We start from the raw sequence: 22,248 nt of genomic DNA on the forward strand, positions 1-22,248 counted from the left end.
CACTGTTTGGGCTATACGTGTAAATTTGACTCTGCAGAGGCAGATGTAGAGGAGCTCTGCAGGATAGAATGGAAACAGTGGCTTGTCAAACCAATAGCCATTTCCCCTTGTTGTTTTGTTTTATTGACCTCAATAAGCCATCGGGAGCCCGGCATTGCCACCAGCCATTGAGGGAATGCTTCCTTTGAAATTAATGACAGCTGCTATACTGCTTGCTTTACGCCGAATAATGAGAAATAAAGTTGAATTTGGTGGGTTACTATGTAGCAGATAGAACGTCACATTGATGGCAACGCGTGTAGTGTAGCTGAAGTGTTACTGTTTGTGTGTGTGTTCTCCAAGCTTACTTGTATGATTTGCTATTCATGGAAATGACAACAATAGAAGTATGTTGAGAATGTGAAATTATCATTATAAAAATGTTTGCTTGCATCAGAGTGTAGTTAGGCTGAGCCCACACTGTAGAGCTGTTTGTCTTTCATTATGGCCAGTTACTGCATGATTACACCCCATCAGATAGGGCAGGCGAATCATGTCAGGCTCTTAGGCACTGTCCTGGCCTCTGCACAGCCACCAACCCTGATTGGCATGATTTTAGTGATTGACATTTGGTAGATGATCCTTCTGCACTGATACAGCAGCATATTTCTGTGTTCTCAATCATCCATAATTGGTAGCTAGAAGGTCAGTGTTTTGAAACTATAGCATACAGAGCCTAGCGCTAACATAACAATTATGTCTTTAGTCTCCTTGGATCAATTTTTAACTACTTTAACAGACTTCTGATCTAAATGAGACTTGGCAGAAGCCTACATTTATGTAAGTTACTGGTAAGTTTAAAAAAAAAAGTTTTGTTGTAAGATTTTAAGCTTAGATATCATCTAAATGATGTAGGCCTAAGCGTGTCAAATAGGCAAGCAGCTGCCTTAATATATCAGAGCGCCACATTTTTCATGTTGGATCAGTGTTGAGGGGTCTTCTTATTGGTAGAGGAACATTACCTCTGCTGTGTCACCCTCAGAAATGAAAGGTCAAAGCACAGACCCTTGTTGCTGTGTGTGTGTCCTCGCGTGTTGTACACTGTGTGCTGTTTCAGCTGGAGCATTGGGGGGAGAGAGAGAGAGGGGGAGGGAGGGAGGGAGAGAGACTGCACAGGCAGCTCTTTCCCTTGCTGGTCGACAGCTTAAGGTATCACAAACTTAATGAGACTCAAGCCATGTCCTGTTATCACACCTAGGAATACAGTATGTTTAACATCAACTGGAAAATGAAGACTAACAGTAATATAGGTATGGTATTCTTGTGGTTCTCCTTTCAGCTTTGTTAAAGGATCTGAATTATTGCGTTGTGTGGGTGGGTGTGCAGGCCTCTCAGTTAATGTATTATTTTTGTAATGATTTTTTGAAATTCCCCCAAAATGTAAAACCTTTCTTAGTAATTACTGAATATTTTCTAAACCTTTACGCTGTGTGTGTAACATTCTGTGGTTGACACTAGTGATGCACTGATATTACATTTTTGGCTGATACCGATATTCAATATTTTCATTGCCAAAAATACCTATACAGATTTTAACGGTCTTTTAAGTATTCTAGTACAGTTAAATAATTAACACACACACATGGATGCAGCGGTCTAAGGCACTGCATCTCAGTGCAAGAGGCATCACTACAGTCCCTGGTTCGAATCCAGACTTTATCACATCCAGCTGTGATTAGGAGTCCCATAGGGCGGCGCACAATTGGCCCAGCGTCGTCCGCACCTTCATTGTAAATAAGAATTTGTTCTTAACTGACTTGCCTAGTTAAATAAAGGTTACACCCACACACACCACAATGACCAAAAAGTTATTTTGTTGGCATTTACGTATGTCCCCATTACCAGTAAAACCTAATCAAAACCTATTTCTTTCACTTACTTGCTTTCACTCACTTACTTACTTACTGCAGTTTTGTTGTTCATTTGTTCAGTCGTTTCATTCTCAACCAGGATTATTATGGAACGCCGTTTGGGTCTTTGCGTGTCAAATAACACTATAACGTGTCAAATAAGCTTGTTGATCAATCAGGATCTGACTATGACTGCATGTCAAATAATAAATTAACGCGTTCATACATTTAATGTAGTTGTTACACATTGATTACACTATCACTCGTATTTCATATGCTATGATGCTGGTAAAGTCGTCTCGCGCACCTACAGTGCTGGTCATTAAAAAAGCTAGCTAGCTCATGGATGCAAACAATGTTTTTCTACAAAAATATAGCAAAACGTCATAATCTATTTCAGTTGCTATAGTTAGCTAGCTCACTATCTCGCTAGGTGTCATCATGTAAAATAACCCTAATTTATAAGACAGTTCAATTGTCAATGTCATACTTTTATTTTGAAGGCAAACCGCAAATTCCACTATTGTGCCTAATCCTTATTGTGGCTAGCTTCACAACACATAACCCGGTCCGGTCGAGCCTCACGAGCAGAAGGAAGCTAGCTGGTTGCTTATAACGTTAGCTTTGGGCAACAGGGTTAAGTAGCTGGATAGCTATTTATTTTCATGAACTGAAGGTCAATTTCAATAGGCGAACAACAAGTGGCAACCTAGCTAGTACTTACTCACAAGGATTCCTAAATCATTGCTAAGAATAATGAAAATGACTGCAGTTTCTACTGGTCATGGTTTTCAGGCTGGTTGAATTGGTGCTAGCTAGGTACCAAGCTAAATCTAGCTACCCCTGAAGTTGCAGTCAAACAAATGTATGGTTTATTACCAACGTGATATTGTAAACACATCATTCATGGGCGGTGTTTGCTTGTTTGTAGAAGTTTTGACAGTGCAACTGTATCTTTTTTGACATGCAAAAACCCAAACAGCGTTCTATAGTATGTATGTTGTGAAGCAAATAGCAGTGACGGTATTACTGTGTAACATCTGGAAAAATAGCGCACTTGGTAGTGTGTACCAGTGCTCGACCAGTCTGCGAAAGCCAACATCACCTATGACAGAGAACGGCTGAAATGTTTGTACTCTTTCAAATGACTGCTCGACTTGTTGACTGCTCGATCCACACAGCAGACATTGTGGGCTAGGTTAGGAATGCTGTGTTGCCCGTGTAGCGCTAAATTTTACGTGGCGTCATTACTTCCTGTACCTTCGATATAGGTATGCACTGTAGCTTTGACATTGGTTTTTAACATCGGCGTTAAACTTGACATCGGGCCGATACCGATGTTGTCATTTGTAGCTAATATCGGCCGATTCACCAATATATCGTGCATCCCTAGTTGACACATAGCATGTCACAGGAAATCAGTGCTAAGCTGTCTCTGTCTCTCTGTGGTTGGATAATTTAGGACCCCCGTACCTCACCCTTGACCCCCACCCTGCTCCCTGGGGAGAACACAGGGACGTTTCCTGCCCCCTCACAGGGCTCTAATTGGAAATGTTGGGTGGGCCGGACGGCCCCTGTTTGTTTGTTTTGGTGGAATGCTCGACAGCGGGTTATATTTTTGTGGCATTTTCTCAGCAGTGGTTGCTGCTTTAGGATTAAGCCAGGGGTGGTTGAAGCAGAGCGGTTACAGCAGGGGTGGGTGGGTTGATGGGGGCAATGTTTTTGGAGTGGCACTTCTCTCTCCTCTCTCTCCACTCCCCCCCACCTGCTGGCCAGCCCCTCTCATACAGTCTTTTTGAGTAGTTACGCTGAGTGTGAGTGAAGGGTTATGTTTTTGGAGTCAGTGGCACTTCTGTCTCACCTCTGTCATTCCTTTTCTCCCCCTCTTCCCCACCTGGCTGGTAGCCACTCTTTCCCCTCTTTCAGTCCCCCCTGCTGACAGACTTGTTTGTTGGCCATTGGTTTTCACAGTCCTTGGGTCAGTTCCCAGACCCATTCAGACTACAGGGTAGTCCAGGACAGACCACACTGGATTCTGGGAGAGGGATGGGTGATAACACAGTAATAACCCTTTAAAAACCTCTAAAACAGTAATAACACAGTAATAAGGGATAATAACGAGGGGCTATGCGTTCTATGGAAAATAATTGAATCAAATTGTATTCGTCACATGTGCCGAATACAATAGGTGTAGTAGACCTTACAGTGAAATGCTTACTTACGAGCCCCTAACCAACAATGCAGTTTAAAAAAAATATATGAATAAGAAATAAAAGTAACAAGTAGTTAAAGAGCAGCAGTAAAATAACAATAGTGAGACTATATGCAGGGGGGTACCGGTACAGAGTCAATGTGCGGGGGCACCGGTTAGTTGAGGTAATATGTAGAGGGGAGGGGGAGGGGGGGGGGGGGGGGGCAGCAATGCAAATAGTCTGGGTAGCCATTAGAGGTCGACCGATTATGATTTATAAACGCTGATACCGATTATTGGAGGACCAAAAAAAGCCGATACCGATCGTCCGATTTTTATATATATATATGACAATTACAACAACACTGAATGGACACTTTTATTTGAACTTAATATAATACATCAATTAAATAAATGTAGTCACAAATAAATAATGAAACATGTTCAATTTGGTTTAAATCATGCAATACAAAGTGTTGGAGAAGAAAGTGAAAGTGCAATATTTGCCATGTAAAAAAGCTAACGTTTAAGTTCCTTGCTCAGAACATGAGAACATATGAAAGCTGGTGGTTCCTTTTAACGTGAGTCTTCAATATTCCCAGGTAAGAAGGTTTACGTTGTAGTTATAGGAATTATAGGACTATTTCTCTCTATACCATTTGTATTTCATATACCTTTGACTATTGGATGTTCTTATAGGCACTATAGTTTTGCCAGTCTAATCTCGGGAGTTGATAGGCTTGAAGTCATAAACAGCGCAATGCTTGAAGCACAGCGAAGAGCTGCTGGCAAATGCAGGAAAGTGCTGTTTGAATGAATGCTTACGATCCTGCTGCTGCCTACCACCGCTCAGTCAGATTGCTCTGTCAAATATCAAATCATATACTTAATTATAATATTAGAACACACAGAAATACGAGCCTTAGGTCATTAATATGGTCAAATCCGGAAACTATCATTTCGAAAACAAAACGTTTATTCTTTCAGTGAAATACGGAACTGTTCCGTATTTTATCTAACGGGTGGCATCCCTAAGTCTAAATATTGCTGTTACATTGTACATCCTTCAATGTTATGTCATAATTATGTACAATTCTGGGAAATTAATTACGGTCTTTGTTAGGAAGAAATGGTCTTCACACAGATCGCAACGAGCCAGGCGGCCCAAACTGCTGCATATACCCTGACTCTGCTTGCACGCAAGAGAAGTGACACAATTTCCCTAGTTAGAAGTCATTCATGTTAGCAGGTAATATTAACTAAATATGCAGGTTTAAAAATATATACTTGTGTATTGATTTTAAGAAAGGCATTGATGTTTATGGTTAGGTACATTGGTGCAACGACAGTGCTTTTTTTGCGAATGCACTTGTTAAATCATCACCCGTTTGGTGAAGTAGGCTGTGATTCAATGATAAATTAACAGGCACCGCATCGATTATATGCAACGCAGGACAAGGTAGATAAACTAGTAGTATCATCAACCATGTGTAGTTAACTAGTGATTATGTTAAGATTGTTTTTTAGAAGATACATTTAATGCTAGCTAGCAACTTACCTTGGCTTCTTGCTACACTCGCGTATCAGGTAGTTAGCCTGCCACGCAGTCTCCTCGTGGAGTGCAATGTAATCTGCCATAATCGATGTTCAAAAATGCAGATTACCGATTGTAAAATCGGCCCTAATTAATCGGCCATTCTAATTAATCGGCCATTCTAATTAATCGGTTGACCTCTAGTAGCCATTTGATTCGGTGTTCAGGAGTCTTATGGCTTGGGGGTAGAAGCCTCTTGGGCCTAGACTTGGCGCTCCGGTACCGCTTGCGTGCGGTAGTACAGAGAACAGTCTATGACTAGGGTGGCTGGAGTCTTTAACAATTTTTAGGACCTTCCACTGACACTGCCTGGTATAGATGTCCTGGATGGCAGAGATCTTAGCCCCAGTGATGCACTGGGCCGTTCGCCCTACCCTCTGTAGTGCCTTGCGGTTGGAGGCCGAGCAGTTGCCATACCAGTCAGTGATGCAACCAGTCAGGATGCTCTCGATGGTGCAGTTGTAGAACCTTTTGAGGATCTGAGGACCCATGCCAAATCTTTTCAGTTTCCTGAGAGGGAATAGGTTTTGTTGTGCCCTCTTCACGACTGTCTTGGTGTGTTTGGACTATGGTAGTTTGTTGGTGATGTGGACACCAAGGAACTTGACACTCTCAACCTGCTCCACTGCAGCCCCGTCGATGAGAATGGAGGCATGCTCGGTCCTCTTTTTTTCCTGTAGTCCACAATCATCTCCTTTGTTTTGATCACGTTAAGGGAGAGGTTGTTGTCCTGGCACCACACGGCCAGGTCTCTGACCTCCTCCCTATAGGCTGTCTCGACATTGTCGATGATCAGGCCTACCACTCATCGGCAAACTTAATGATAATAATGAACGACTTGGAAGGTGTGTTCCAGGACAGGTACTAGCGGAGTGGGAATGACCTTTCACGGCGTTGCATTATTTTCTAGAGAACTTATAGAACCTCGAGTTGATTATCCCTTTTATACCATGGCTATAATTTAACACATTTTCCACTAGAATGTGTTCATTTGCCGGTAGAAATGTGTTCAACAAGTAGCTAGCAAGTTTACTATAGCTACAGTAGTTGCTGTGGTAACCAAACAAACAGACTTGCAGTCCTAGCTTGCTATTATAAAAATCTAATTCAACGATCTCAATAATGTTTTCAATTCGACTTTTGCTTTCAAAAGCAGCTCAAACAAAACATGTAAGAATGAACTATAGCCATTGAATTCTACCGTGCCTATTTACCGTGCATTATCGGGAAATAATGCACACTCTAGAATGCCCTTCAAGCCAATCAGAAACAGTGTTTATCAATGCCATGGTACAACTCTGTAACCACCCTGTAATAACCCTTTAATAACATGATACACTAGCAGAAGGAACCACTCAATTCACTGTTTGTTTGCAATTTAGGCTAAAGGAGCTGTTTTGGTATTGTCCAGTTTAATAGGTCTAGTCTGTGGTTTGCTGTGAGGAACATTTTTTTCTCACGCTCATCGTGATGATCCATGTTTTTGTATGTAAACAAAGTTACTGTACTTATGACACTGCATTACCAAGGTTTAAACCCTGTCTCCCCATAGCATCTCATTATGTAGCTTTCTGTCTCCACATCTTAAACCCTCTACAAACATCAGCCTGCATTCATACGCCCACATATCACTGTTCTGTTTATTTATCCATGATTCTGAGAGGAGAAATTGGTGCCTATGCTTAAGTTAGATCTTAAAAATATCATTTCAGACCAACAAACAGACAAACAGAGCCAGCCAAAGGATAACAAACGGGAGAGGAGACAGAGGGGATGGAGAGAGCCAAACCCAGACGCCTGATGGCTCTGGTCTAGTCCTCTCCGGGACCCTCTTACTGTCCTGTGTTGGGATTGGCTGAGAAGTGCTGACTCATTGTGGAAGGCTTGACTGGCCAACATATTCGATAACAAAAAATGTCTGTCTGCCCAAAAACATAAATGGCACTGCAATGACAACATATTACGAGTCAGATTATTTGGTTGTTTGTTTTACACAATAGTGCTGATTTAAAGTTGTCTATTTGTAATCGATTCCTGCCTTATCAAAATGTAACATTTGATTCAAAATAAAACTAGCCTATGTATGAGCCTTGTTGTCAGTCTTCTGAAACTTATTTGATCCCATTATTTTTTTCTTTAATGCACACATCAGAGAGAGTGTAGCCTAACTGATGCTGTCTGTGAAATACTTGGCAGTGTTCTATCTGTCCCCTGCCAGTCTGCCACTGAGGGCCAGTTCAAAGCAATCTGTATGAGTTCTGGTGTGAGTTTTGAGTGAGGAATGGTTTCTTAAATCGCTGGCCTGTCAGATCAGAGATCAGAGCCGGTCATACCAGGGCCAGGATGTTTGGCCAGCTCTGTGCATTCAGACTGAGGGGAATCTTTGATGGAATCTGGTGTTTGTGTAATGTTGGGGGGCTGAGGAGAGTGTTAGTATGGGGTACTGGGGAGGCTTAGTGGTAGCAGCGCTGATGGGGAGGCAGGCAGGGGTGACGGTGTGGTGGGCAGGCATGGCGGTGTGGGGGGCAGACGGAGATGTCTGAAAGGGTTCCTTTGTGCCCCTAGTCCAGACCATCACACAGAACATACACCTAACCCCCTCTCACCTGTCAATCACTCCTACTTGGGGATATGAGAAACAGTACAATACATAGAGCTCAGATCAGAGCGAAGTGGACCACTATACTACATACTATCTGTCTAATTCAGAATAGGCAGGCCAGTTGTGTGTAACATGAGCTAACATCAGGATTTCCTTAACAAGCTCAGTTCGTAAACTCAGCCCATTGCCGTCTCCAGTAGGGATATCACCCCTGACAACCAAGGGGACATCTCTCTGACCACCCTCTCTACCCCCCAGGTTCTTCTCACAGTGACTCAGTCCTTCTGTAGCAGTAGAGAGAGATGAGGAGGGATGAAAGGGACACATGCTGGAAGTAGTAAGTCAAAGTTTAGTAATAAGATGACTTAAATAAACCACTTAAGGTCTACGTTTGGGAGCAGTAAGTGAAATCACCCCCCTGTCAAGCTGCTGCTATCCCCCTCTCGGCCCTCTGCTCTCCCCAGAACCTTTCCTCCTGTCCAGTTCATTAACCTAAACAGCAGGGGAAAATCAGCCAAACCCCTAAAACCCAGACAAACTCTCAGAGGGGGGACCATATGACAGACAGATGATCAACACTCACACTGCCTGGGAAGTGTGTGTGTGGGCATGCTGTGTGTGCTTAAATGCTGGCTTGTGTGTGGGTTTGTTAGTGCATGCATCCTAGGTTGTGTTAAATATATATATATCACAATACACTTATTTGCTCTCCTTAGCGTCTTTCTAAAACAGAACAGTGTCCTGGGATCGTGTGTGGGTGTGGGGTATATTATTTGAAGTGTGCAAATGTCCTAGGGCATAGTCCTATATGGTTTTCATCTGTTCTTAAATATAAATATACCGTATAAAATACTTCCTATGAAAAAAGCTATTTCTCATATTCAGACCATACAACGGTTGTGTCACAAATGGCACCCAACTCACTATATGCTAGTGCACTACCATAGAGATCTGGTCAATAGTAGTCCACTCTATTAGGAATATGGTGCCATTTGGGACATTACTTGGGCTACATGCAGTCTTCCCTAACCAGAGAGCTCCTTTCTCCCTGGGCTTGTTAGCTCTGTTTCTGTTGCTTATCAAGACCTAGTAGGATCTAGTGTGACAGAGCTACCAAATATAGGGGCAGTCACTCTGTTTATAAGTCCCTTTCCAAGTAAAACAAACCTGCCATTTTAGCCCAATTAGAACAACGGCACTGAGGGAGAGAGAGCGAGACGTAGACTGGGAGGTGTTGCCTAGGGCGGCAGGTAGCCTAGCGGTTAAGAGCATTGGGCCAGTAACTGAATGGTTGCTGGTTCTAATCCCTGAGCCGACTAGGTAAAACATCTTTCTATGTGGATTAGAGCATCTGCTATATGACTTAAATGTAAACAATGTCAATGTATAGCGAGACAATGCTTCTGGATCCGTAATGTGGTCAATGAGTAGGAAGATGTTTGATAATTAATTGATGATACCCTAGCAGCCGGTGTTTGGAGGATATTGGGCACGGGTGTTGATTATCACTTAATTATCAAACATCTTCCTACTCATTGGCCACATTATGGATGTTTTACCAACATATTCAAATATTGATTTACATATTTTCATTAACTTTATTTTGATTAATTTATTCATACTATTTCATCCTTCCACAAGATATAGTCCCGACACAAATCTAAGGTTGCTACCCAAGTCAGCTCGTTCGTTTTATCGGTTCTGTATCTATAAACGCGACCCAGTTGTTCATTCTAAATGTTCTATTGCCATACTACTGGCTGGCAACGTTCTTATGCCTTGCTTGCTAGCTAGCCAACTACAGCTAACTTACAGTCACGTCAAACAGTGCAGCCAGAATAACAACAAAGTATCTACATTTGCATTTGTTTAAGCTGTTTTCTAGTGACATTGTAGTTGGCTACATCCATAAATGAGCTAATGATGCGTGATTTCACCTGGCATAGAAAATGTGCTCTTTCATCAGGACACTGTTGTTCAGAGGAGCTAGCCAACAACACAGCTAACACAACACCAACACAGCTAACACAACACCAACACAGTTAACATGGTCACTTCAATCTGAAGTGGGAAAGACTGCAAACTAGCATTTTGTTTCCTTTGACGGGTTTTCTATTGACATTTCTTTTTATATGTCCATAAAAATGATGCTGATTCATGATTTCGACTGTCTGAGAAACGCTGCCTGTCTGTCTCCTCCCGACTCCGTACACGTTCATTACTATGGGACTGCTGGAGATTGTTTCGGTATTGAAATTCAATGTTGCAAATGTCAGAGAGACAGATGGCAAGGTTTATACAAATCTCCGTTATTGAAACCAAATGCTAGTCTAAAAGAAATGGGAGATAATGTCTAGATGCTTTTTACATTAGAGATCACGTTTATAAATTGTCTGGCTGGGCTGCTGAGACAGTGGATTGCGCAGTGAGATGGAACCGAGTAAATAGGCATTTCAACGTAAACTTGTGGAATAGATATCGGTTGGAATGCGTTTTTAACGAATCAGCTTCCAGGATTAGACCCACCCGTTGTATAAACACAGGATAAACCACGAGAATGTTAAGAAGAAACCGGCAGAGAGAACAGGAGAGAGCAGTCCTTAACTGCCTTTTTATATGACTTTAATTGTTATTAATGTACTGTGTGCAGTCTCTAGCCTACTTGATTTTCAGGTGGTTTATTGTAGGCTTTCCAAAGAGGGTCCTTTAGTGCCCCCTAGAGGATTTTTGTAGAACTAATAAACACACAATGCTGTAAAACAATCTGCAGTGCAGTCATGCAAATACTGTTGCTTAGCTTACCTGTTTTTTTTTTCCCCACATTTTTTCAGTAACAGTATGACTCATGGCAATGAACAATAACCTAGTGAAACCTGAATAGGCATTCCTATTCTGGAGTTCATTTTGATACAGCTTAGTTTTGTTTCTGCTCCTGTCATATCTAAGAGCTTGGTCAATATAATGGACGTAGTCCTACATAAAATGTTTATTCAAAATGTAACATCTATGCCTCAATTGTCACTGACAGGGTTGTTCCACTAGCTTGTGACGTGTGGCTCGTGCAAGAGCCTCCGTGCTCTGTCTGTGTGTGTGTGTGTTACAGAGTGGAGGGGTCTGGGCACTGTTCCCGTGTCCATGCATGGCCCCCAGAGTAAAGTAAACACAGCGCTCTTTTCTCATCCCAGCCGTCAGCATGCTCTCCCCAGGCCCGAGCCAGAGACCACACAGCCAGACCACACACACACACACACTGCCCAGACCCCTCCACTCCGCAGCACAGATCCCTCAGCACAGATCTCACACACTCTCTCACATACACAGAGACCACACAGCGCCAGCTCGGGCCCCTCGCATGCAACCGAGCAGAGCTGTCATTCTTCCTAGCCTGTGTGTGTGTGTACACAAGATGGGGATAGAACCACTCCTGTTGAGGAAACACAACAGTTGTAGACATTTTGTGCAGAAGAAGACAGACTAACCCCTATATTCCCCACTGCCCCCTCCATTCAAACTCCCCTTCTAAAGATATGGGCTTGATGAACGACATACGAGGCGCTTGTTTAAGGCCTGTTAGCCTCTTATCTTCTCCATGTCAGATCCCCTGCCCCTAGATAACCTCTGACAAGCACACTGCAGCGGAGGTTAGATTAGGCTGCATGAGTTAGTCCTACATCCCCTTTGAGTTATCAGACCGCCATCTCTGTAGTGTGTGTGTGTGTGTGTGTGAACTCAGATTATAGCCTAGTAGAACTGCTGTTCTATCATTCTGTGTGTGTAGCTAGCTAGGTGCCACCCTGTAGTGTGTGTCAACTCCGATTATAGCCTAGTAGAACTGCTGTTCTATCATTCTGTGTGTGTAGCTAGCTAGGTGCCACTCTGGAGTGGTTGGATGTGTGCTTTTGTGAATGTGCTGATTAATTTTGAAGGAGTGTTTTTAAACATTTTTTACATGTTGTATTTTTTGTAAACTTCGCCTTATTAAACTTGTTGAGTTTATCAAAAAATGTACACTGAGATGATGATGCTGCGTCACCGTTGGTTCCCTTGTTGCTGCTGTGTTCCGTGTGAGCTCCTGCCTTGTTTGTAGAGAACGTGTTTTGGCTTTAGTGTTAGAAAGCAAAGTGGTTACAGAGAGGTAAGGTTGTTCAACCTCAACCAGACCTGGCACCTATTTATTAACACACATCTGTGATGAAAAATGTATTGGACACCACTTGTTCTACAGGCTTTTTAGACCTCCTCAAGTATATTTTCCTCCATTTTAATTTATAAAATTCTAAACAGTTTCACATTTTATGAAGATTTTATTTTTTTAGCTGTTTCTCTTCCACGCTGGCATATCATCTCTACGGTGATGATTGGTGTTTGTTCTGTGAGTGACAGTGGGGGGAAAAGGTTGCGGAGGGGTGTTAAAGGTGGGGGGGATTGAGAAGCTCAGTTCTGGTGACTTTTTAAAGGGACATTCTACTCCAAAATGACTGAAAATATGTATGCTGACACCATCTAATATATAATTTCCAACTCCAGAAATGAGCCCAATAGCACATTGATAAAATTATTTGTTTAAATTATTTTAACAAATTGGGCCATGTATATAGCCTATGCATGGTCCATATGAACAGGTAAGCTTTTAGCAATAAACATTATAACCTGTTGCCCAACTGATGCAGCAAAGTGCAAATAAATAGGCTGGAGCATTGACCCAATTGGGCTAATCATTAGCCAGATCCCAAATGTGATATTGTAACTAGATATTGTCCTATTGATACATTTTATGTCCCCAAAAACTTGCACAGTGATTATAATGTAGGCCTACCTGTTGGTGTAACTTTCCACCCGGGGTAACACGCACCCAGCCTGTACTTCTCACAGAAACCACTTCATGTCACAAGTTTTCCCCCCAACACTTTCTCTGGTTGCCACTACTCTTGATCTACAAAAAATATTATCTAAGTCACTTCCAAAAAATGATTTTGAGGTAGTTGCGTTCTACCCCAAGTTACCCTACAATTGACCGGTGTTACATTCAGCCCCACTCTCCCCTATGCACTCACTGTGAATTGCAGAGCAATAACATGCTTAACCATGTTTAGCAGTTACACTGGTGGGCACCGAAGGCAATCAGTTAATAAAACCTTGGAAGAGTTCAGTGTTGGATAGCCATAGCTAGCTAGCATCCCTCTCTGTTTGAGCCGGGTGTTTGAGTAGGCTAAACTAACTAGCTGCGTTCGCTAGCTAAGTAAATGAAATTGAAAAAAAGACACTGAAATATAGCTAGCTGCCTCTCTGCCTCTTTCCCGCGTCTTCAGGGACGCGGGAAACAAATTCATTTGTTAATTGTTCAACTACTCACCAGATGTTATGCACTGCAGTGCTAGCTAGCTGTAGTTTATGCTTTCAGTACAATATTAATTATTTGATATTTTGATTGGGTGGAAAACATGCCAGTTCATGCTGCAAGAGCTTTGATACGTTGGAGGACGTCCTTCCGGAAGTTATCATAATTACTGTGTAAGAGGGTGAGAACCATGAGCCTCCTAGGTTTTGTATTGAAGAATGTACTCAGAGGAAGACGGAAACGATCTGTCCTCCGGCTACACCATGGTGCTACCCTACAGAGTGCTGTTGAGGGTACTGTAGACCTTCATTGCAAAACATTGTGTTTTAATCAGTTATTTTGTGACGTGAATATACTGAACAAAAAATTTAAATGCATCATGTAAAGTGTTGGTCCAATGTTTCATGAACTGAATTAAAAGATCCATAGGCACTAAGAGCTTATTTCTCTCACATTTTGTGCACATCCTTGTTATGAATATTTCTTCTTTACCAAGATAATCCATCCACCTGACAGGTATGGAATATCAAGAAGCTGATTAAACAGCATGATCATTACACAGGTGCACCTTGTGCTGGGGACAATAAAAGGCCTCTATAAAATGTGCAGCTTTGTCACGTAACACAATGCCACAGATGGCTCAAGATTTGAGGGAGTGTGCAATTGGCATGCTGACTGCAGAAATGTCCACCAGAGCTGTTGTCATAGAATTGAATGTTCATTTCTATACCATAAGCCACTTCCAATGTCGTTTTAGAGGATTTGGCAGTACGTCCAACTGGCCTCAACCGCAGACCATGTGTTACAGCAGCCCAGAACCTCCACATCCAGCTTCTTCATTTGCAGGATCATATGAGGCCAGCCATCCAGACAGCTGATTAAACTGAGTAATATTTCTGTCTGTAATAAAGCCCTTTTGTGGGAAAAAACTCATTCTGATTGGCTGGGCCTGGCTCCACAGTAGGTGGAACTGGCTCCCAAGTGGGTGGGCCTATGCCCTCCCAGGCTGCGTTCCTGCACAGTCATGTGAAATCCATAGATTTGGACCTATTGAATTTATTTCAGTTGACTGATGTCCTTATATGAACTGTAACTCGGTAAAATCATTGAAATTGTTGCGTTTTATATTTTTGTTCAGTAAAGTTTTATCTAAAAATGATTAAATAAATGATTCAAATTCACTGAAGAGGATGGTCCTCCCCTTCGTCCTCTGAGGAGCCTCCACTGCGGTTACATGGCCTACACACACACATGCACCCTCTAGATATATTAGGGTAGGGCTAGCTATTCGGTGTCTTACACAAACACACACGTTGTGTAGGTTAGGCTATGTGGAATCGATGAGGGAGAGCAGCTTTATTTATCCTGCTCTCTGAGGTTTACATTCCTCCTTTCCTCCCCCCCTTTCTCTCTCTCTTAGTCCGGTCAGAGCTCCTACCAGCACCCTCATGTCCTCCTGTGTTTGTAGACATTATAGCCTTCACTGTGAAACTCTTTTAAATATAAGCCTTTTAAGATATTCTAGTCTGCATAATAAAACATTATAAAGGTTCATACATGCTTATAAATAATAACACATGAGCCTATAGCTGTGCTGTACATATTACAGCTGTTTTTATGTCTCTTGGTTTCTGTATTAGACTAATATCCGTGTTACGTGTCCTTCTGTCTTTCCCTTTCCCCTGCCGTGTTCACAGGTTACTGACTGACTTTGTGTTCCTGCACACACGTGACCACCACCATGTCTCGTGCCCACCAGCCCCCCCTGGTGACGGGCATCTCACCCAACGAGGGCACTTCATGGACCAAGGTCACCATCCGAGGAGAGAACCTGGGTACTGGCCCCGCAGACCTCGTTGGTACGAGTATGATACACACATTCACATGCAAGCACAAACTTACACACGCACAGGCACGAATGTACACACACACACTTGTTATTTTGCATTCGACTTCTGACAGTCAATTCACTTCCATTTTTTTTTAATAGATTGCCCACCTTTCTGCAATGTAATTCATTGCTGCGGTTGTTTTTGATACGCACTAAACTGAATAATTTTATGCAAGTGTTTTCACTGGCATTGTCGATAATTGTTTGTGTGTGTTTGTGTATGAGAGAGAGTGTGGTATGGCTCTTCCCAGTGAGGTAGGGTTCATGCCGTTATGACCCTTCATCAGAGTCAGACTGAGTGACTTTTATTAATTTACCCAGAGCCTGGATAGCCTACAGTCTACCACAGAACACACTGGACCTTAGTCAGCCGTGGTCAGGCTCTGCTTACATTACACAGTGTTTGTTGCTGTTTATCAAATGAAAGGTTTTCATTACTTTTTGAAGGGGAAAATACTTTTTTATGATTCTAGATTAAATTACTTTTCGTTTCTTTCAACTGAGTGAAACCTCTGCCTAATTCACAATCTTTTATACCCGGCCAAGATTATGAATTTTAACCCATATTAATTTTGTTTAAAAATAAGACTGTATGTAAAGGTATTAGAACATAATTCAACAATAATTTTAGGCCTACATTTAAAAGATGTGATTTAAATGCTCAAACAAATTATGTCTGAATAATATGTTATTTTAGGTTTTTGGTATGTGTTAATTGAATTTAGACCTAAAATAATATTTTCTAACCTTTGTGGTAAAGATGTATTTGTCAAAATGTTGAATTTAAAATGTAAAGATTATTATAGCATTGATGGGAGTCTTTTATTAATATGGTAGTCAATATGTAGGGATATTAGTTATGATGATTTATTGTTAAAAAGGAGACATTTTGTTACCACAAAAAAATATACATTAGATACTCTAACTAAATACTGTATGTACTGTTTTTATTCAATTTGATCAAAATGTAATTGACCAAAGTTATTCAATTATTTAGAATGATGGGTTAATTGTTTTCACATAATTACAATAATTGTTTTGTTTTAAATATATACAGAATCAGTCAAAAGTTTGGACACACCTACTCATTCAAGGGTTTTTCTTTATTTTACTATTTTCTACATTCAAGAATAATAGTGAAGACGTCAAACACCCAAAAAAGTGTTAAACAAATCAAAATATATTTTATATTTGAGATTCTTCAAAGTAGCCACCCTTTGCCTTGATGACAGCTTTGTACACTCTTGGCATTCTCTCAACCAGCTTCATGAGGCAGTCACCTGGAATGCATTTCCATTAACAGGTGTGCCTTGCTAAAAGTTCATTTGTGGAATGTCTTTCCTTAATGTGTTTGAGTCAATCATTTGTGTTGTGACAAGGTAGGGGTGGTATACAGAAAATAGCCCTATTTGGTAAAATACCAAGTCCTAATTATGGCAAGAACAGCTCCAATAAGCAAAGAGAAATGACAGTCCATTCTTACTTTGACTGACCTTCATGGTCTTAATGTGGAACATTTCAAGAACTTTGAACTTTTCTTCAAGTTCAGTCACAAAAACCATCAAGCGCTATGATGAAACTGGCTCTCATGAGGACCGCTAGAGGAAAGGAAGACCCAGAGTTACCTCTGCTGCAGAGGATAAGTTCAAAACAGTTACCAGCCTCAGAAATTGCAGCTCAAATAAATGCAACAGACACATTTTAACATCAACTGTTCAGAGGAGACTGCGTGAATCAGGCCTTCATGGTCAAATTGCTGCAAATTAACCACTACTAAAGACACCAATGAGAAGAAGAGACTTGCTTGGGCCAAGAAACACGAGCAATGGACATTAGACCGGTGGAAATCTGTCCTTTGGTCTGATGAGTACCAATTTTTTTATTTTTGGTTACAACCGCCATGAGACGCAGAGTAGGTGAACGGATGATCTCCGCATGTGTGGTTTCCACCGTGAAGCATGGAGGAGGAGGTGTGATGGTGTGGGGGTGCTTTGCTGGTGACACTCAGTGATTTATTTAGAATTCAAGGCACACTTAACCAGCATGGCTACCACAGCATTCTGCAGCGATACGCCATCTCATCTGGTGTGCGTTTAGTGGGACTATAATTTGTTTTTCAACAGGAAAATGATCCAAAACACACCTCCAGGCTGTGTAAGGGCTATTTGATCAAGAAGAAGAGTGATGGAGTGCTGCATCAGTTGACCTGGCCTCCACAATCACCCAACCTCAACCCAATTGAGATGGTTTTGGATGGGTTGGATTGCAGAGTGAAGGAAAAGCAGTGCTCAGAATATGTGGGAACTCCTTCAAGACTGTTGGAAAAGCATTCCAGGTGAAGCTGGTTGAGAAAATGCCAAGTGTGTAAAACTGTCATCAAGACAAAGAGTGCTACTTTGAAGAATCTCAAATATATTATAACTTTTTGGGTTGCTACATGATTCCATATGTGTTATTTCATAGTGTTGATGTCTTCACTATCATTCTACAATGTAGAAAATAGTAAAAATAAAGAAACACCCTTGAATGAGTAGGTGTGTCCAAACATTTTTGGTATGACTGGTACTGCATATATATTTTTGGGTTTGACATTTCACATTTTTGGCAAATTTAAGTTGTGCTAATGTAAAGAAAATAACTTGTACTTCCACAATTCCTTTAGCTGCTATTTCAAAATGCCTTATTTTTTTATTTAATTATTTTTATTTTACCTTTATTTAACCAGGTAGGATAGTTGAGAACAAGTTCTCATTTGCAACTGCGACCTGGCCAAGATAAAGCAAAACAGTGTGACACAGACAACACAGTTACACATGGAGTAAACAATAAACAAGCCAATAACACAATAAACAAGTCAATGACACAGTAGAAAAAAGAAAGTTGACATACAGTGTGTGCAAAAGGCATGAGGAAGTAGGCAATAAATAGGCCATAGGAGCGAATAATTACAATTTAGCAGATTAACACTGGAGTGATAAATGAGCAGATGATGTGCAAGTGCAGATACTGGTGTGCAAAAGAGCAGAAAAGTAAATAAAATAAAAACTGTATGGGGATGAGGTTGGTAGATTGGGTGGGCTATTTACAGATGGACTATGTACAGCTGCAGCGATCAGTTAGCTGCTCAGGTAGTTGATGTTTAAGTTGGTGAGGGAAATGAATGTCTCCAACTTCAGCAAAAATTTTTTTTTGCAATTCGTTCCAGTCACTGGCAGCAGAGAACTGGAAGGAAAGGCGGCCAAATGAGGTGTTGGCTTTGGGGATGATCAGTGAGATATGCCTGCTGGAACGTGTGCTACGGGTGGGTGTTGTTATCGTGACCAGTGAACTGAGATAAGGCAGAGCTATACCTAGACTTATAGATGACCTGGAGCCAGTGGGTTGTGAAACATCTGTTGCTTAAAATTAAACTCTGTGGATAGTCTACATTTATTTTGATGTAAATGCCCTGAATTTGTGGCATTGTCAAAATGCCACCACTCATTTCCCTAGAATTTCAGTATTATATACAAAAGTATGTGGACACCCCTTCAAATTAGTGGATCGTAAGTGCTGTTATTGTGAAGTGAAAATGTCTAGGAGCAACAACGGCTCAGCCGCGAAGTGGTAGGCCACACAAGCTCACAGAAGGGGACCGCCACTGAAGCGCATACAAATTGTCTGTCCTCGGTTGCAACACTCACTGCTGAGTTCCAAACTGCCTCTGGAAGCAACGTCAGCAGAACTGTTTGTCGGGAGATTCATGAAATGGGTTCCCATGGATGAGCAGCTCCAGACAAGCCTAAGTTCACCATGCGCAATGCCAAGCATCGGCTGGTGTGCTGTAAAGTTTGGACTCAGTGGAAGCAGTGGAAACACGTTCTCTGGAGTGATGAATCACGCTTCATCATCTGGCGGTCTGACGGACGAATCTGGGTTTGCCGGATGCCAGGAGAACGCTACCTGCCCCAATGCATAGTGCAAACTGTAAAGTTTTGTGGAGAAGGAATAATGGTCTGGGGCTGTTCTTCGTAGTTCGGGCTAGGCTGTTTAGTTCCAGTGAAGGGAAATCTTACCGTGATTCTGTGCTTCCAAAGTTGTGGCAACAGTTTGAGGAAGGCCTGTTTCAGCATGTTGCTCCTGTGCACAAAGTGAGGTCCATAATACAGAAATGGTTTGTCAAAATCTGTGTGGAAGAACTTGACTGGCCTGCACAGAGCCCTGACCTCAACCCCATCGAACACCTTTTGGATGAATTGGAACGCCGACTGCGAAGCCAGGCCTAATCGCCCAACAACAGTGCCCGACCTCGCTAATACTATTGTGGCTGAATTAAATCAAATCCCTGCAGCAATGTTCCAACATCTAGTGGAAAACCTCAGAAGAGTGGAGGCTGTTATAGCAGCAAAGGGGGGACCAACTCCATGTTAATGCCCATGATTTTGGAATGAGATGTTTGACAAACTTTTGGTCATGTAGTGCATTTCTGACCACTAATATCCCTGGAGCCTGAAATTAGCCTATTAGATGTTGGATAGCAACAGGTGTGTGTTAGTTAGTTAGTGCATCTACTGTATATTCAAACAAAACAACCAGTACAGAACAAAGGCAGGAAATGTCCTTTGTTACTGTTTTATTATTTACAGTTTGTTTCAGTGGTTATTTGTTGATCATCTCTCACAGGATTTTATGATGTTTAAGTGCAGTCATCTGTAGCTCTCTGTTCAGTTCCCTTTGGTCAGATAAATCAAATGGGGGGGGGTTTCACTTTCTCTCTTTTTAGTCACTCTCTTTCTTTTCTCTCGATCACTTTCTTTCTCTCTAAACTTCTCTTTACTCCATGAGAAGGGTCAGATAGAAAGATAAATAAAAGAGAAAGTGTAGAAGTAGAGTAAATAGATCTGTAATGAGCCACTTAACAGTGAAGTGACAGCACTCTCAGTGTGGAGAGAATGATGAAGCTGTGGCAGACTTGCCAGGGCTACACAGGACTGACTGGACCCTGGGCTGAACTTTGACCCCCTAATGACAGGTTTATTAAACTGCTGTTTGTGTCATGCCTCTTCTCTCAATGTGTCTCTGTGTTATTACTTGTCCTGTTGCTGTAAGCGTGCCTATATATTTCTCTCTCTCTAAGGTCTCTTCATCTGTGGTCACAACTGCCTGCTGACGGCTGAGTGGATGTCAGCCAGTAAGATAGTGTGTCATGTGGGCCCAGCCAAAGACGATAAGGGAGAGATCATCGTCAGCACCAAGTCAGGAGGACACGGCACCTCCACCGTCTCCTTCAAGCTGCTCAAGGCTGAGAAGATCGGTAAGATGGCTGCTGTCTGTAAGCACTCCAGTTCTAATACAAGTCTCTCTGTCAATCATCAGAGGAACTCTAGAATGACTACTCAGTGGCACAAGTACAGACAATCTTCCTCGGTATTACCAAGCAGAGGCAGCGGGGAACTACAGTATGGATACTCATACTGTTTTGTCCTGTGTTGCTGTACAAACTGTATAGTAGCTCTGTCAGGTACTATTATTGTGTGTGTGTGTGTGTGATCTTGGTGGTCCCTCAGTGATGATGTGTGTCTGTGCTCTAGGTATCCTGGACCAGTCTGCTGTGTGGGTGGATGAGATGAACTATTACGACATGAGAACCGACCGCAACAAGGGCATCTCTCCCCTCTCCCTACGCCCCAGCAATCCATTGGGCATCGACGTAGACAAGTAGGGACATACACACGCACGCACGCACGCACACTACACATACACACACGCGCGCATGCTACACACACACAAGACACGCATGCATGCACACACTACACACACACCACACACACATACATAAACACACAGGTTCTAGTCTTTGAGTCATGGTTTAGGTCTGTAAACAGAAACAAAGGATCCCCATGTGGAGGTGTTTGAAATGTTATGCCAACACAGCAATGGCTCAACTGGATTTAACCGCTGAACAATGCACTGGAGACAAAATCATTGTGTTTAAAGGAGAGAGAAGAAAAGAAGAAGGGAAATAGTTGAAAAGAAAGAGTGCAGCCCACCACACATGGTCATAGGAGGCGTGTGGTGTGGTCTCAGCCTCCCACGCGCCTGGCAGAGAAAGCACAGCCTGTAATGTATAGTTGAGTTTGTATAGTTCTGGTATGTCTGTGCTCTAGGCCCTCTGGTGTTTGTTTGGTTTAGAGGGGGCAGGGGCCAAGTGACCACTCGTGGCCAGGGAGGTTAGCCCCTGACTGAGCCGCAAACCCTCCATGTCCAGGGTCACTTTCCTGGGCCTACTGGTAGGCTGCAACCCATAGAACGAGTTATCCCGAACTGAGAAACCACGGTTTCTTCTCTTCATGTTATTAGCCACATTAAAGACTTTCTCTGGTACTTTGGCGACTAGTAAGTTTGTTTTTTTAAACCTCCCAATTTGGGCTGGATGTGTCTATGTGTAGTTCACACATGCATAATCTTTGAGCAAAGTTGCTCTCTTACCTTAATTAGCTATGAAATCCCTAGTTTGAAAGCAACTGCTTTCTGGAAGCTGTGCGGCGCCATTTCCCCCCACTTGGGCCAGCCCCCTAGCAATTCGAGTTTCAGCCAATGAGCTTCAGCCCTTCGCCATTTTAGTGACTGTTAGCAAGACGTACACACAGTAGAGAGCGATCAATGACGTAACGTAGTAAGCAATTTTTGTGGATCGCTTTTGGCTCATGGATGCTACTTTCAGAGCTGCTGGCTAAAAAGTATGCAAAAAGATGGGAGAATAT

At 42.2% G+C, this 22,248-nt stretch overlaps 1 protein-coding gene across 5 annotated transcripts in view; it reads left to right on the forward strand.

Annotated features, from left to right (window-relative positions):
- Positions 1-22,248, forward strand: part of LOC139409418 (exocyst complex component 2-like) — a 96,231-nt gene that overhangs the window by 1,253 nt on the left and 72,730 nt on the right. For 3 of the 5 annotated variants that reach the window (XM_071154556.1, XM_071154560.1, XM_071154559.1), the window contains exons 2-4: positions 15,312-15,473; positions 20,622-20,798; positions 21,076-21,202. In XM_071154556.1, coding sequence (XP_071010657.1) covers positions 15,356-15,473; positions 20,622-20,798; positions 21,076-21,202 — 422 coding nt within the window. In that variant the 5' untranslated portion in view covers positions 15,312-15,355. Of the gene's footprint in view, positions 1-8,534; positions 8,618-15,311; positions 15,474-20,621; positions 20,799-21,075; positions 21,203-22,248 lie in introns of all 5 variants that reach the window. The other 2 variants (XM_071154558.1, XM_071154557.1) reach the window with 2 other exon arrangements.

This window comes from Oncorhynchus clarkii, chromosome 5, assembly GCF_045791955.1.
Source record: "Oncorhynchus clarkii lewisi isolate Uvic-CL-2024 chromosome 5, UVic_Ocla_1.0, whole genome shotgun sequence".
NCBI classification, from domain to species: Eukaryota; Metazoa; Chordata; class Actinopteri; order Salmoniformes; family Salmonidae; genus Oncorhynchus; species Oncorhynchus clarkii.